This window comes from Nyctereutes procyonoides, unplaced genomic scaffold, assembly GCF_905146905.1.
Source record: "Nyctereutes procyonoides isolate TBG_1078 unplaced genomic scaffold, NYPRO_anot_genome, whole genome shotgun sequence".
NCBI lineage: Eukaryota > Metazoa > Chordata > Mammalia > Carnivora > Canidae > Nyctereutes > Nyctereutes procyonoides.
This window is the reverse complement of record NW_026575136.1, coordinates 31946466-31960708: the sequence shown is the minus strand read 5'-3', so window position 1 is coordinate 31960708 and position 14243 is coordinate 31946466. Positions and strand designations below refer to the sequence as shown.

General features: G+C 37.9%; 1 protein-coding gene across 3 annotated transcripts in view; it reads left to right on the top strand.

The window, feature by feature from the left end:
* Positions 1–12597, top strand: part of LOC129495557 (rotatin) — a 144807-nt gene extending 132210 nt beyond the window's left edge. For all 3 annotated transcript variants that reach the window (XM_055303195.1, XM_055303196.1, XM_055303197.1), the window contains 5 exons: positions 837–1039; positions 4169–4436; positions 9775–9878; positions 10978–11047; positions 11979–12597. In XM_055303195.1, coding sequence (XP_055159170.1) covers positions 837–1039; positions 4169–4436; positions 9775–9878; positions 10978–11047; positions 11979–12064 — 731 coding nt within the window. In that variant the 3' untranslated portion in view covers positions 12065–12597. The remainder of the gene's footprint in view (positions 1–836; positions 1040–4168; positions 4437–9774; positions 9879–10977; positions 11048–11978) is intronic.
* The last annotated feature ends 1646 nt before the right edge of the window (positions 12598–14243 follow it).

The following is a 14243-nucleotide window of genomic DNA, read 5'->3' as shown; positions in this document are numbered from 1 at the left end:
AACCTTGCTATTTGGACACTGTATATAGTATGAATACAGGAAAGATCACTATATTTATTTGTGTTTCCTTGCCTTCTATGACTTTATTTTGCAGAATGTATTTGATTCTGATCTGTTATACTTAGGCTGGCCTCCTCACATGGACTTTCACAAGTTAATTATATTTTAGATTTATGTTACAATACAGTAAAATGAATTTCTAATTCTTCTATGATTATTTTACTCCCGTGATAAATCCCATATGGTTGTTTAATTTACTGAGAAAACACTGAATGCTGGAAAATCAATTTACGCCACTGCTGGCTCTTGCTGCTTATGAGCTGTGTCACTCTGAGCAAGTTGCTGGCTTTTCTGAGGTCTATGCCTTTATTTAGAGTACTTGGCTGGTACCATTTGTTCTGGGCCCACACCCTGGGATCATTTCATCCCTCTTTTTTTTCCCCTTCCATAAAATGAAGGCATTAGATCAAGTTACCTCCCATTTCCAAAATTCTGTTCTTCTACACAAGTCTTTATTTAGATGTCTTTTTAAGGAACTATTTAAAAACTTCTTATGCATATTCTAGTCTTTAAAAGAATAAACTTAGCATTTTAAAATGCCCTGTTGAGATCATTAGACCCTTGGTAAAGATGGCAGATCCATTAAACTAAATGAGACTTCAGCACTAGCCTTTAGTGCTGATTTGCAGTTCATAGGTAGTGGATAAGTCATTGATGGACAGATATGCTTCACGGCTTAGGTTTTGTTTTTTGTTTTTTTTTTAACTAAATAATGAAACTAAGAAGACATTGTGAAAGGCTGGTTTTTTGTTTGTTTGCTTGTTTTATTTTTTAAGGTTGCAGTTCTCTTTGTTGGTCAAGTTACGGACAATATCCAGCTCAAGCTGCGTATAGAGGAGCCCCTAGCACCTCTCTGATGGGGTGTATCCTGAAGTTGGCTTCCCAGATGCCTCTTGAGAACACTGCAGTTCAGCAGATGGTTTTTATGTTTCTTTCAAACCTGGCCTTATCTCATGACTGTAAAGGAGTAATTCAGAAAGTGAGTACTTAATCTCTCCTTCATAACTTTTTTTTTTTTAAGATTTATTTATTTATCTTAGACAGTGGGTATGAGAATTAGAGGAGGGGCAGGAGAGCAAGAGACTCTCAAGCAGACTCCATGCTGAGTGCGGAGCCTGATGGTGGGCTGCATCTCACGACCCTGAGATCATGCCGTGAGCCAAAATCAAGAGTCAGACTCTTAACCCACTGAGCCACCCAGGAGTCACCTTTATAGCTTGAAAAAAAAAAAAAAAGTAAAATAATACTTCTAATGGAGAACATGTAAAAAATCTAGAACTTAATTTCTAAAAATTAAATTATTATGATTTCAAGGCATTGTATTTTAAAAGATTGTAAAAGGATTAAGAAGTTCACTTTGTTTAAAGCCAGTTGATAGATAACACATGAAAAGTGACAAGCTAGAGAATGATCATTCCATTTCTTTTTCGTTTATCTTCTTAGCTTTTGGATTATATTTTATCTTCCTCAAAAATGAGGGATTTAGAAAGACAGCTGTCTTACATTTATTTGAGATCATAAAAGTAATGTATTAGTCTTTATGTAGACCAAATTGAACAGTAACCATTTCCATTCAATTTGCATTGTCAAAACGGTATGTGAAATCACAGCTGCCTCTCCCCACTTAGGCCTAACTTCTTTTTTGTTTTGTTTTGTTTTTTTTTTTAAAGATTTTATTTATTTATTTGAGACAGAGCACAAGTGGGGGGGGGGGCAGAGGGAGAAGGAAAAACAGACTCCCTGCTGAGCAGGGAGCCTGACTGAGACTGGATCCCAGAATCCTGGGATCATGACCTGAGCCAAAGTCAGATGCTTAACCCACTGAGCTGCCCAGGTGCCCTGAGACGTAACTTCTTTATGACATAAAATGTTATCAGTCCTCTGGAACTCCAGTGCCAAAACTTGACTTCTTATCACTGATTTTAATCTAGGGTAGTTTACAAAGGATTGAATGAGTTAAATTCTAATACACATGTTCAGTGAGATTATATTTAGATATGTATGAACATAATCCATAATTTAGAAGATACTTTAAGATGTGAATATGATCGCATTATCTGTTGTTTACTAGTACCTAGTACTTTGAGTGTTTCTGTTTCTCTTATATGGAGGCCAAGACAAATTATGAAAATTGACAGCATTCATAAGAATTCAGTCTCCTTTTCCTCTATTGTGTCAGCTTCCCACCCACCCCACAAAACCCCACATTGATTGCAGTCTCTAGGTAAGAAACAGTCTTTTCAGTGGTGTGTTGGAGCTAAGTCAGGCTATCTATGAGTGTCATTGCTGATTTTTAGGAATTTTGTGACCCAGTTGACATCACGGTGCCACCTTGAAAGCAACCATGGTGGGAGTACTCACACTGTATACATTGGCAAAAGGTGCAAACCAGAGGTCCATTACTCCCAGCAGAGTTAGCTGTTTATTTACTGGCATAGGATTGGATATATCTGTGAAGTTCTACTGAACTGTCCTTGGAGGTGTGTGAGAGCACAGACTGGGGGTAGTGCTTCCTGCCCCTTCACATGGGTGAAGTAGAATGGGAACTCCCAGATGAGTGCTAATCAGGTCTCACGTGACTTTGAGCTGGAGGCCTTCTCTCCTTAAGCTTCATTTGTAAATTTCTCAGGTTGAACAACATAATCTTGAAGGTGTTTTCCACTCTCAGTCTGTGGTTCTGGTACTGTGTATTCATGCATATTTTGATGTGTATTTCACTGGACTCTGTTTCAGGTACAGCTAGCTCAGTCAAGTTGTTTTTACTCTGCTCTAATGAGGCAACCCCTGAGCTTCCCCTACTGCTTTGTCCTAATGAGCCCTGGTCACTACAGTTGGACCTCTCCATTACTCATCCCTGAGCATTAGAAACTGTAGCCAGTACAAAGGTCTTGTTTCTCTCTACCATGTCCAGTATAGGAAATCATCTACAAACATCTTTAGCTTCAGCAAAAAGAAGGAATGCCCATAGCTTATTTATAATTGAAGGCACTGCCATGTATTTTATCACTAGCCGTCAGCCCAAATCTCCAGTATCATGGCAGGATCTAGCTGAGTGGGAGAGGCACGGGATAAAGCTAGAAAGCATTAATTTGAACGGAATGATGAGAAGTAGATGTTAGTAATGGCAAGGACAGTGCAAACTGAGCATGTAGTTTTATAGTTTGCTTGTTGCTTGGGTTATATTGCTAATATTTCTATAGCTCATTTCATTCTTGTATTTTATTTTTTAAGTTCTTATTTAAATTCCAGTTAGTTAACATATACAAGTTAATATTAGTTTCAGGTGTATAAGATTGTGAGTTAGCACTTCCATATCATTATATCATTTCATTTTTTAGACTTAGGGTCGTTTCACATAAAAGTGTTAAATTTACCTTACAGGTTCAAGCCAACATCTTGATTTAGGTGCAGGGAACCCAGGAAATAGGCCATAATAGATTACTAAGTAGGAAAGAGATGAGAGAGAATCTGGACAGTTATGAAAGTTAAGTGATCACATTTCTATCTAACTGAAATGTTTGATGTTCGTCTATAAGTGTACTAGAATGGCATGTAGCCACGAGAAGTCATCTGCGAACTTAAGCAGCTCGGGTAAAGTGAATATGAGATGTACACATAGATTGTGTTATTTTTAAGAACGCTTGTAGCTATAAAGATTCAGATCTTTTCAGTCGTACTAGCGTTGTTAACTGGTATCCAAGACTGATTTGGGTTTTGTTTTTTTTTCCTCCCCATAGGATAGCTTTTAATGAGTAGCAAAATTGCCAGAAGGCAGACAGAAAGAGAAAACTCAGGAGGCCTGAAATAATCCCCAAACTGAACTATCCACCCAAAAATAATTAAGAGTTGACTATATGTAGTTACTTTAACCATCATCAGGAAAGAATTAGTAAGAATTAAAATTGGAGCACGATTTTGTTCTTCTTAACTTTTTCACTTATACCTGGAAACAATATAGATGGAGTATTTGGAGGGTAGTTGTTAGGAGAAAGGATGAATTAAGGTTGCAGAAAAGAAGAGCAGAATGCTAGTTAATTGGTCTCTAAGGGACAAGGAAAATAATGAAAAGATTCAAGAAGAAAATAATATTCTCTCTATTTTCCCACAGAGTAACTTCTTACAGAACTTTCTATCTCTAACATTGCCAAAAGGAGGAAATAAACATCTCAGTAATCTGACCATTCTTTGGTTGAAGTTACTCCTGAATATATCATTTGGAGAAGACGGGCAACAAATGATCCTGAGGCTGGATGGCTGTTTAGACTTACTTACAGAGATGAGCAAATATAAGCATAAGAGCAGCCCTTATATACCTCTTCTTATCTTTCATAATATTTGCTTCAGTCCTGCCAATAAGCCCAAGATCCTGGCTAATGGTGAGTATACACCACACAGTATACACCACACACGTACACACGCATCCACCTGTACATGTGGTCATTCCTAGAGTATTCCATTCAGATAAAAACCTAAAATTGTTTTATAAATAATTTGTCAGGTATTTGTTAAATACCACTGTGTTCAAGGCACTGTTGGAAGCAGAGGCTGTTGGAATGAATTAGGTGGATCCTCTCCTCAGAGATGAACCAGATGTGGCTCCAGCCTTCCAGGGACCAGGAACCTTCTCAGGGTTCACAGATCTTGCCCCTGGTGGCTGCACAGGATCCAGGAGGTAGCAGGGAGGAGGAGCATGGCGTCGGTGCTGTCTGGCCTCACCCCGACTTCTCCTGTCTCTCTCTCCTTGCTCCTCTAGGTCTCTGAGCAGCTGCTGTGTCAATGAAGCCTTTCCAGACCAACCTGTCAGCATGAAAGTCCCCACATCCCCTTCCTGCCCCCTCTACTTCCTTCTCACTCACCAGTCCATCTGCCTGTTTTATTTTTCTCCATATTGTTACCACCAGTTGAGATACTGTATGTTTTTGGCATGTATCTGTTTATTCCGAGTCTGTGCACACTAGGACATTAGCTCTTATAAGATCAAGAGGTTTTCATCTCTTTTCTTCATGTTTATCTGTAGCGTCTGGAATTGTGCCTATCACTAGTAAGCATCCCATGAGTATTTGGTGACTGGGAGAGAGCTCCTAAGCAGGCAGGAGAATTCAGAACCCAAGACCACATGGTGAAATTAGCCTTACAGAGACGTCATTCTCTGAGATACAGGACAGATGGAGGTGAGGATTCGGAAAAATTTTGAAGCAGAAGGAGAGAAATGGAAAGCTCTGTTTTTGCAACCATGTGCTGTTTCTGTGAGGAGAGTGTGAATTTTAGAGGGAGCAAGTTTTATTATAAGGTTACATTGCATTGTTTTTTTTTTGGAGGAAAAAAAAAAAAGAGTTGGGATCTAGACCTCCACACACCTGGTGTTGGATGCTCACTCCAGTATCACCTGAGACAGCTTCCCCTGGTCCAGTTTCTTCATCTGTAAAATAATCCTTCCTTTCTTGGTTTTGGTAGACATCAGTTTATAAACACACATGAAGTACCTAGTACCACTTATGGTATGTGGTAGATGCTGCAGATAGATTAATTCTGTTTTCCTTTCATGTTCTTTACTTAATCTTTTCTTAGAGGTGTTTTTCTATGGCACATGGAGTTTTCTAAGTGAGTGACAATGATTCTGCATATGTCCTGCTATGTATGCAGTGGTGATTCTCTTTTCCTGGTAATTATGGAATTGTTGGAAATACTGGGAAAGATTTTAGAAGCTCAGTCAGCTTTTAACTTAGCAAAATGAACAGTGGATATGAGCTCTGCTTTTCTATAGCTCCTCTACTGACGCTGTGCCAGCTGCCATGGGGTAGAGTGAGGATAATGATAGGCCCTGCCTTATAGGGCAATGAGATAGCATATGTGAGGGATCTGTTCCCAGACCTGCTATCACCTATTAGTTACTCATCTTTCTCAGAAGAAGTTTTTTCTTTGAGGACTACTCACTGCAACTTTCTTATTGAGAGAGTTAGAGAAAGAATGGGCTTTAGGGAATGCAATGAAAAGTCTACGTTTTCCCTCTGGATTTATTTTTAGTGTTTCTTTGTAATAGCGGTGCTCTGTCTTCTTCCTGAGCTTAAAGCAGTTGGACAAATTTTTGGTAAAAAAGAGCTTCCTCAGCCCCAGAGACATGCGATTAGGGGCCATCAAGGCAGGATAAGAGGCAGCAACTGGACAGTTTTTGTATGAACCTTTGAAGCACGTCACAGGCACTGCCCTCCCATTTCCACTTGGGGTCCAGAGGGAGGGCTTAGCAGAGTCAGCTAGTTTAAAATCTACCAGCTAAGACTGCAAAACTGATCATTAGTGCCCAAACCTCTGGTTTTGATGGTCAGAGATGGGGTGGGTTGTGGGGTTTGACCTTACTGTTAGGAATAGAGCTAGAGTATTCCTGGTAATGTAATGTCAGGCAAGGTCTTCTCTGAGAACAACAAAAATATGCTAAAAAATATAAATTTATTTATATTATTATTTATATTATTTATGCTATAAATATATCAGAAATCATCTTTAAAAAAAAAACCAGGGATCCCTGGGTGGCGCAGCGGTTTGGCGCCTGCCTTTGGCCCAGGGCGCGATCTGGAGACTCCGGATCGAATCCCACGTCGGGCTCCCGGTGCATGGAGCCTGCTTCTCCCTCTGCCTATGTCTCTGCCTCTCTCTCTCTCTCTCTCTGTGTGACTATCATAAAATAAATAAAAATTAAAAAAAATTAAAAAAAAAAAACAAAAAACAAAGAAAACCAAAGAACTGAGAAAATAGCGGGAAACTCTCAGGCCAATTGTGACTGGAAGTTCATGCCTAGAGAAACACAAAATATGTATATGAAATATGTATTTTTTGTTTCAAGGACATTTGCCAACATTGTACACTTGGCTTTTGTTTAGACATGCTGAGGAGTCAAGAAACAACAGTCAGGAGTGTCCAAGATGGGGAGTTTATAGGCCATGTTGTCTGTATTTATAGAGAACTCCAAAGAACTAGCCTTAGGAGAAGGATGAATCAAAATTACATTGGTTCCCCAACCCTTATCCAGGTGATTATAAAGAAAAGAAAAACAAGTGTGAGGAATGGGCACCACCTACTGCCCCTCACAGCGCTGTAGCCCAGAGATCTATGGCCCAAGTGACCTAAGACTTTGGTTTGAGCAGAACCTCGATTGACAGTAGTGCCCCTGGGTGCTTAGCAGAGCCAGGCTGCCCCTGATTTGTAGAGGACAAGTGCATACTAAGCCTCAGAGAACCTTCACGATTTTTCAAAAGTATCAATGTATTGTTAAATGTGACCAAGCTCATCAGGAAGGAAGCATGGCAACATGAGTAAGAACCAGCAGGGGGAAATACATCAACTTATCTGCCCAGACTTAGATATTAGAATTATAAAACACAGATTTAAAGATAAATTTAATATACCATATTTAGATAAGTAAGTGACAAGCTTGGAAATGTTTGCAGGAGACAGGAAAGTGAAAAATTGAAAGATTTAAAATAACCAAACAAATTCTATAAATATATAGGTACCAAACATGGGAGACCTTTGCTGAACTCTTGTATCTCTAGTCAGTCTGTGTTTGCAGTTCAATCATGATTTGACAGATGAAACTGCATCCCTGTCAGCTCTTTTTCCCAATAAATTTATTGTCATTAAATCTAATTTGTTAAATCTAATACTGTTAAAACTAGTTCTCACCTTTATGCAAAATGTAGTCGTAAAACAAACTTCTTTCAGCTTTACCATTAATTCAGCTCTGGTTTGTAGCATTTGTTGATTTTCATGGTGTAAATTACTCTTAGGATAGCTGATTTCAGGCTAGCAATATGATATTCCTAAATTTGTAACTAAATCAATTCTATTAAGAAGAAAGGTAATAAGTATTTAAAACTCATCATTTCCTACTTACTAGTTACATTTTACTGTTACCCATTCTCTTGAGGTTATATATATGTGTGTGGGGGGGGTGCTTATTTTATACCTATAATTTAAACTTAAAAATGTTTAATGTGCCTTTTTTGTATGCAAGTTATATTTCACAATGAAATGTATTTTTTTTTTAAATTCGTTGCTGCATCATTGGGGACACCACATTAATTGATCTGTATATGTACTTTATTAAATATGCTTAAGAAATAGTAACTGGTAGAAGGAGTTATTATAAACTTACTTAGAATATGGGTTTTATGTTCTCATATATATAAAAACATCACTTGATGATACTCAGGGATACAAAGGAAACTACCCTCTCATTTCATGATGTACCCTAAGAGTACCAGGTGCCACCTATAACTTCACATAGTGAATTTCATCAGATAAGTCTTGGTAAGGACTAGTTATGGCACAGGAAAAGCAAGGGAGGCTAGGAAATACAGAGAAGGTGGTAAGGAGTAGGGCCCAGTTGGCAGGGAAGTTCAGAACCCATATGTACCTTCTACACTGTCCCTCACTATACAGAAGATATTTTGTGGAGCAGCTTTTTTTCCTTCTCTATAAAAGATGTAAAATTCCTGGGATCCCTGGGTGGCGCAGCGGTTTGGCGCCTGCCTTTGGCCCAGGGCGCGATCCTGGAGACCCGGGATCGAATCCCACGTCGGGCTCCCGGTGCATGGAGCCTGCTTCTCCCTCTGCCTGTGTCTCTGCCTCTCTGTCTCTCATTCTATGTGACTATCATAAATAAATAAAAAATTAAAAAAAAAATTTAAAAGATGTAAAATTCCTTAAGATTTCTTTGACAACTAAATAGAATTACCTAAACAGCATTTTTGTTGCTTTAATTATGGAATCTTTCATAAACTAGTATTCATCGAGCCCCTAAAATAAATTGGCCTGATGGTTGGAATATTCACCATTGAGTAGACACACACTTTTCCCTCAACCGGGTTACAGTTTATTTAGATGCATCCACAGTAGAGTGGAGAGTGGTTATTCAGACAGAGTTCCCAATAACAACCCTTCAGAATGCTACATGTTTTTAAACATACATTTTAGAGGAAAAATGATTTGATGCAATTTAATGGTATATAAAAATAAGTAATAAGATAGGTTCATATGTTGGTCTGAAATACCCTGACAGTTTCCTTAGGACTGGACTTCTCTGCATCTTCACTTAAAATGAGTAGGCTGCTGCAGGTAATTTATAAATCTTGATTTCATACTCTGGCTAGCTTTGCAAAAAGGGGACATACCTTGAGTGTTGAATATGCCTTTAAATCACTTTTTCCTCTGACGTATATACATACACAGAAACATTTCTCTAAAATGTTTACTCCTTTTTTAAAGGGCTTAACTAATTTCGTTTTTCTTGATTACTGTTTTATATAGTAACCCATGCAGTTGATGTTCTTTTAATAGTCTTTATAATTTATCATAAGAACAAATCTGTTTGCCTGCACACCAAAATGTGAGCTATAATTGAACAGCTCATTTATACAACTCTTTGTATAATTATTTACTTCTGCACTATTGTTGTTTAAATGAATGTGCCTTTGTTGAATTAGGGCCAAAAAAATTAGGCTGCCACAGCTTTCCTGAGTATTCTATGCCTGTCATGAAAATAATTTGTTTTGAGGTTGTCCTCCCACACATGCTATACAAGATTGTTTTTGCCATAGTCTACTGATACCAACTTTGTATGTATTCTGATGGGGAGAAGGGAGTATCTGATTAGCCCAAGAACAGAATACATTGTAATATCTGGGACTGAACTTTTTTTTCTAATGTGTTTATTATTAGAAAAAGTCATTAGTGTGCTAGCTGCCTGTCTGGAAAGCGAGAATCAAAACGTTCAGAGGATTGGAGCAGCTGCACTTTGGGCTCTGATTCACAATTATCAAAAGGTCAGTTTTTAAAGTCGTTGTTATAGCCGGGGGCAAACACCGGGGGCAAACACTCTGAGAGTGTAGCCAGGGACGCCAGAAGAGTATCAGCAAGAGAAAAAAAAAAAAAAAACAAAAACACAAAAAACCATGAACTCAAAGACCTTGTTGCCTTATGCATTTATACAATTAATGAGCCATCAGTAGAAATCCTTTTCATTTAATTAACAGGATATCTCATTTCAGAAGTGTGTCTCTTTTGGGCGAATTTTCCCTGTTGATATAAATTGATTTGACATTGGTTTAATGTTTGTATAGATTGTTTCTGCTAAAAGATATATTAAGGAAAAATGCATCCTGAAATAAAACCAGATTGTGTGTGGTTTTCTGTGTGCCATTTCTGAGTTTTGAGAAACCTTGGTTCTTCTAAGGCTGCAGCCCAGGGCCAGTCCCAAGGGGACGATTGACAGGTGCGGACGTGCACTTGCTCTCTCTGACCTTTGGGCTTTTCTTTCTTTGCAGACACCTCATTCCTGAGAGAAATGCCCTTGTGTATATAGCAATTAAATAGTGGCCCAAATGTTAGACACTATTAGGATAGACACCATCCCTGAATGCCGAAAAAAATGCCAAATACTCTCGGCATTTGTCCCTTGTCTGTGCGGCTTATTCCCTCTGCTAGCTGGCGACAGTTCACACGAGGAAAGAGTCAGTGCTGTCACTTTCACCTCGTATCCCTAGGGCTTAGCACAGGATTTGACACTTTGCAGCTACTTAGTGAATATTTATTAACCAATTGTACGTTTGATATAATTCATCTGAAATCGGGGGTTTGAGAGAATATTAAATATTGAAACCAAGACTGAGTCTTCCTTTAAGGCTTGAGTTTGGGGAGAAGGGGTAAAGGGAAGGGCAGAGAAAGAAATGAGTTGGAGAAGGAAGGATGTCAGTGACAGTTGAGTGGGGTGCACTCATAGATAGTTCCCAGGCTCCATTATTGTACTTTATAAATGTTGTGCTTAGTGCTGTGGTCAGCAGTGGCAGCATTAGTATCGTAGTATCCTGAGCCTTAGCATATGGGAATAAATCTAATTAATGGATTGTTTTATGTTACCTGCAGGCAAAAATGACTTTGAAAAACCCATCCATAAAAAGAAGAGTGGATGAAGCATATTCCTTAGCAAAGAAAAGTAAGTTTTATTATGAAAGAGATTATAGTTCAACTTGGAAGCTGTTAAGTGAATTCTCTGATTAATGAATTGTTTGGATAGTTGACAGCAAGATGACAGTTTTCTATGGTGATGTTTGAGGAGCATTTTTATCGAAGCATTATAAAATGTACTGATATCTGGTCCATGCTTTTCATTATGTCACCTATTTAAATAATAAATTGTTTTGATAGATGAAGGCTTGAGATACAATTTCTTAAAACATGCCTTTGATCTTTCTCCAATTCATTTTCCTTTTCTTTCACTAAACTTCCTTTGCCAGTGGCTATACCACCGTGCTATAATGTGTTCTGAGGTGATAAGAACTGGGCCCAATTAGAATTGACCTTGAACAGAAAACTTTGATCTAACATCAGGGAGTTGAATTATAGTCCTCCGAGAATAGATTCCATTGCCCCTCTATCCTCTCAGCCCTGTGATGTGATCGTGATACAAGGCAGGGTTTTCTTTGACAGTTCGTTTTTCATTTTAAGTGAAACCGGTTTTCAATGAGCATTATTCTTTGAACATTTTTTATGCTAAGGCACTGTATTGTGTCTTTCTTGAACTGTACTAAGTCTGTTGGTTATTAGTTTGTGCTTTCCTGGTCTGATTCTTTATAAGTGGTTTGTGGATTTTTTGGTTTGTTTCTCACTTTGACCATGAGTTTCTAGAGGTTGTGAATAATTGAGTTATGTTAGAATTTATGCATTAGGAGAGATGGTTTAATACATGAAAAGAGCAAGGCATTCTTTTGGGGTTGTAGGTAACAGCTGCCATTATGGAGATGTATTGTTTTATGTTTATACTTTTTGATTAAATTATAAATAAAAAGTAAGTATGAATTCTGTTCTTAAGTGCAACATGAAATTTAGTAAACTTATTCTTCCATACTCTTATTTTTCTCTCTCAGCTTTCTCAAACTCAGAAGAAACCCCTCTAAATGCCTATTACTTGAAATGTCTTGAAAATCTCGTTCAGCTTCTTAACTCTTCCTGAGCAATGTGAGATTCTCCTCCCTGAAACTGATGGCTGCCAGACAGGTGAGCCAGGCTTGAAGCAAGCTCTGTGTAGCAGCCGTTACCTGGAGATATGCTAAATCTCTGCAAGGTGTTGTGCCCTTCCGGCCTGATGAGACATAAAACTGGTGACATCTCTTCTCTATCCCTTTGTACCAACTCTTTAAAGAGAGAGCAGCTGACAAGAAGATGATGGACAAAAGGCGTAGAACGTTTTGGGAACACAAACATTTTTACATTTTTCTATGCAATTTGCTTTGTAAAAATAATATTTAACAAAATAATAATATTTAATAAAATATTTTTAGATACTGAAAATCGACTAATAATTGCTTGTAGACTTTTTCAGTCTCATGAATGTAAATTGTAGTAATTGGAAGAAGACAGGATGTTCTCATTTCCTTCTTTTCCTTAATTTTTTTAGATGGATTTGGCTCTTGTCTCAGTACAAATCCTATTTCTCAAACCTTCATATTGCCCAGAACATACATATTGGTAAAGACGTATTTGTTTGTAAATGTCTCTGATTTTGTCAGTAGCTTCTTTATGCAATTTTTAGTGATATTAAGTCATTTCTATATGATTTATAAACCTGTTATACTTTATTACTTTCGCCTTTTCTTTTTCACCTATATTTTTAGTATTTTCACCTTTTAACTTCTGAAATGTAATAAAGAAAGAAGAATTAGAGTTTATGATCAGGTAGGCCTGGGTTCAAATTCTAGTTCAGCCTAAAACATCACGAAGAATAAGACTTATAAACAATCTAGCAGAAAGAAGTTGTGTCAAGAACTCATGATGTAACTCTTAACAAACATTAGTTTTAAACTGAGAATTTACACCAATATCATTCAAGTACTGATCACCTTCAGCAGTTTTCCCAACACTTTTGAAAGTAAGAAAATTCTGTGTAAGAGAAGAAAAATGCATCACTGTACACACTCATTATTTACACACATACACCTGTACACGCTCACTTACACACACACCTGTACATGCTCATTTTTTTTAATTTTTTTTTATTTTTTTATTTTATGATAGTCACAGAGAGAGAGAGAGTGAGAGAGAGAGAAAGAGGCAGAGACACAGGCAGAGGGAGAAGCAGGCTCCATGCACCGGGAGCCCGACGTGGGATTTGATCCGGGGTCTCCAGAATCGCGCCCTGGGCCAAAGGCAGGCGCTAAACCGCTGCGCCACCCAGGGATCCCTACATGCTCATTATTTAGGGAAAATTTTTCTAGTCAAATTAATAGGTTAATAAAAAAAATGACATTTTTAAAGTGCTTTAGCAAATTGCTATCATCACTAAAACAAGCCAGGTAATTTTATTTACGCTAGAGGCATGAGGACAGAACAAATGTTAAATATTGAAATAGAAGCACATAAATCTGTGGTGTCTGAAAATTATTGATTAGAGGTCTTAACGATGGATCTAGGAAGCTCAGGAGTTTCTGGGCCACCTAAGTTAATTCAAAGAAATGGACATGCCAATACTCTGAAAAATTTACCAATTCTGAGAGCAGGAATCAGGAATTATTTCTACCTTTTTTCTTCGTTTCTTATATTCTGTACCATTTTCTTGGTATTATCATATAAACTCTCACTGATGAGTAATGACATGGATTTCTTTGTAACTTCCACTTAAAAGAGCTCTCTCTATATCACAGGCACTATTCTCATAATGTTTATTATTTAGTCTGTCTTTCTCTAAAATACTGTTATCCCTGTGTTAGAGGTGAATAAATGGAGGCTGAGTATGGTCTGTGGCTGCTTACCTGTCTGTGCTATGCTGCCTCCTTTTTTTCCTTCATTGGAATTCCTGTCTTTGTATTTAGATCTTATACATAACTACCATTTTTCCTACAAAAATCAGATTTCTCCAGGGAAATGATAATTTCTTTTATGGTTCATTGATTGATTAATTGACCTATCAGGGTTATCTTTGCCTCATATCTTTGAAACCAGGAAGAGTTGTAATTGATTCCTTTCCCTAGAAGTTCCAGGTAATACTATGGGGGGAATTATAATGCAGTATCTTGAGCTACTCCAGGGATGTTACCTGCTGAAGCCCAGAAGGACTACCACTCCTGGAAGAAGAACAGAGGTCATGGCCTCAGGAGCAGCTGCACTGTCATCTCTTGGCGTCCAGGGACCTAGTC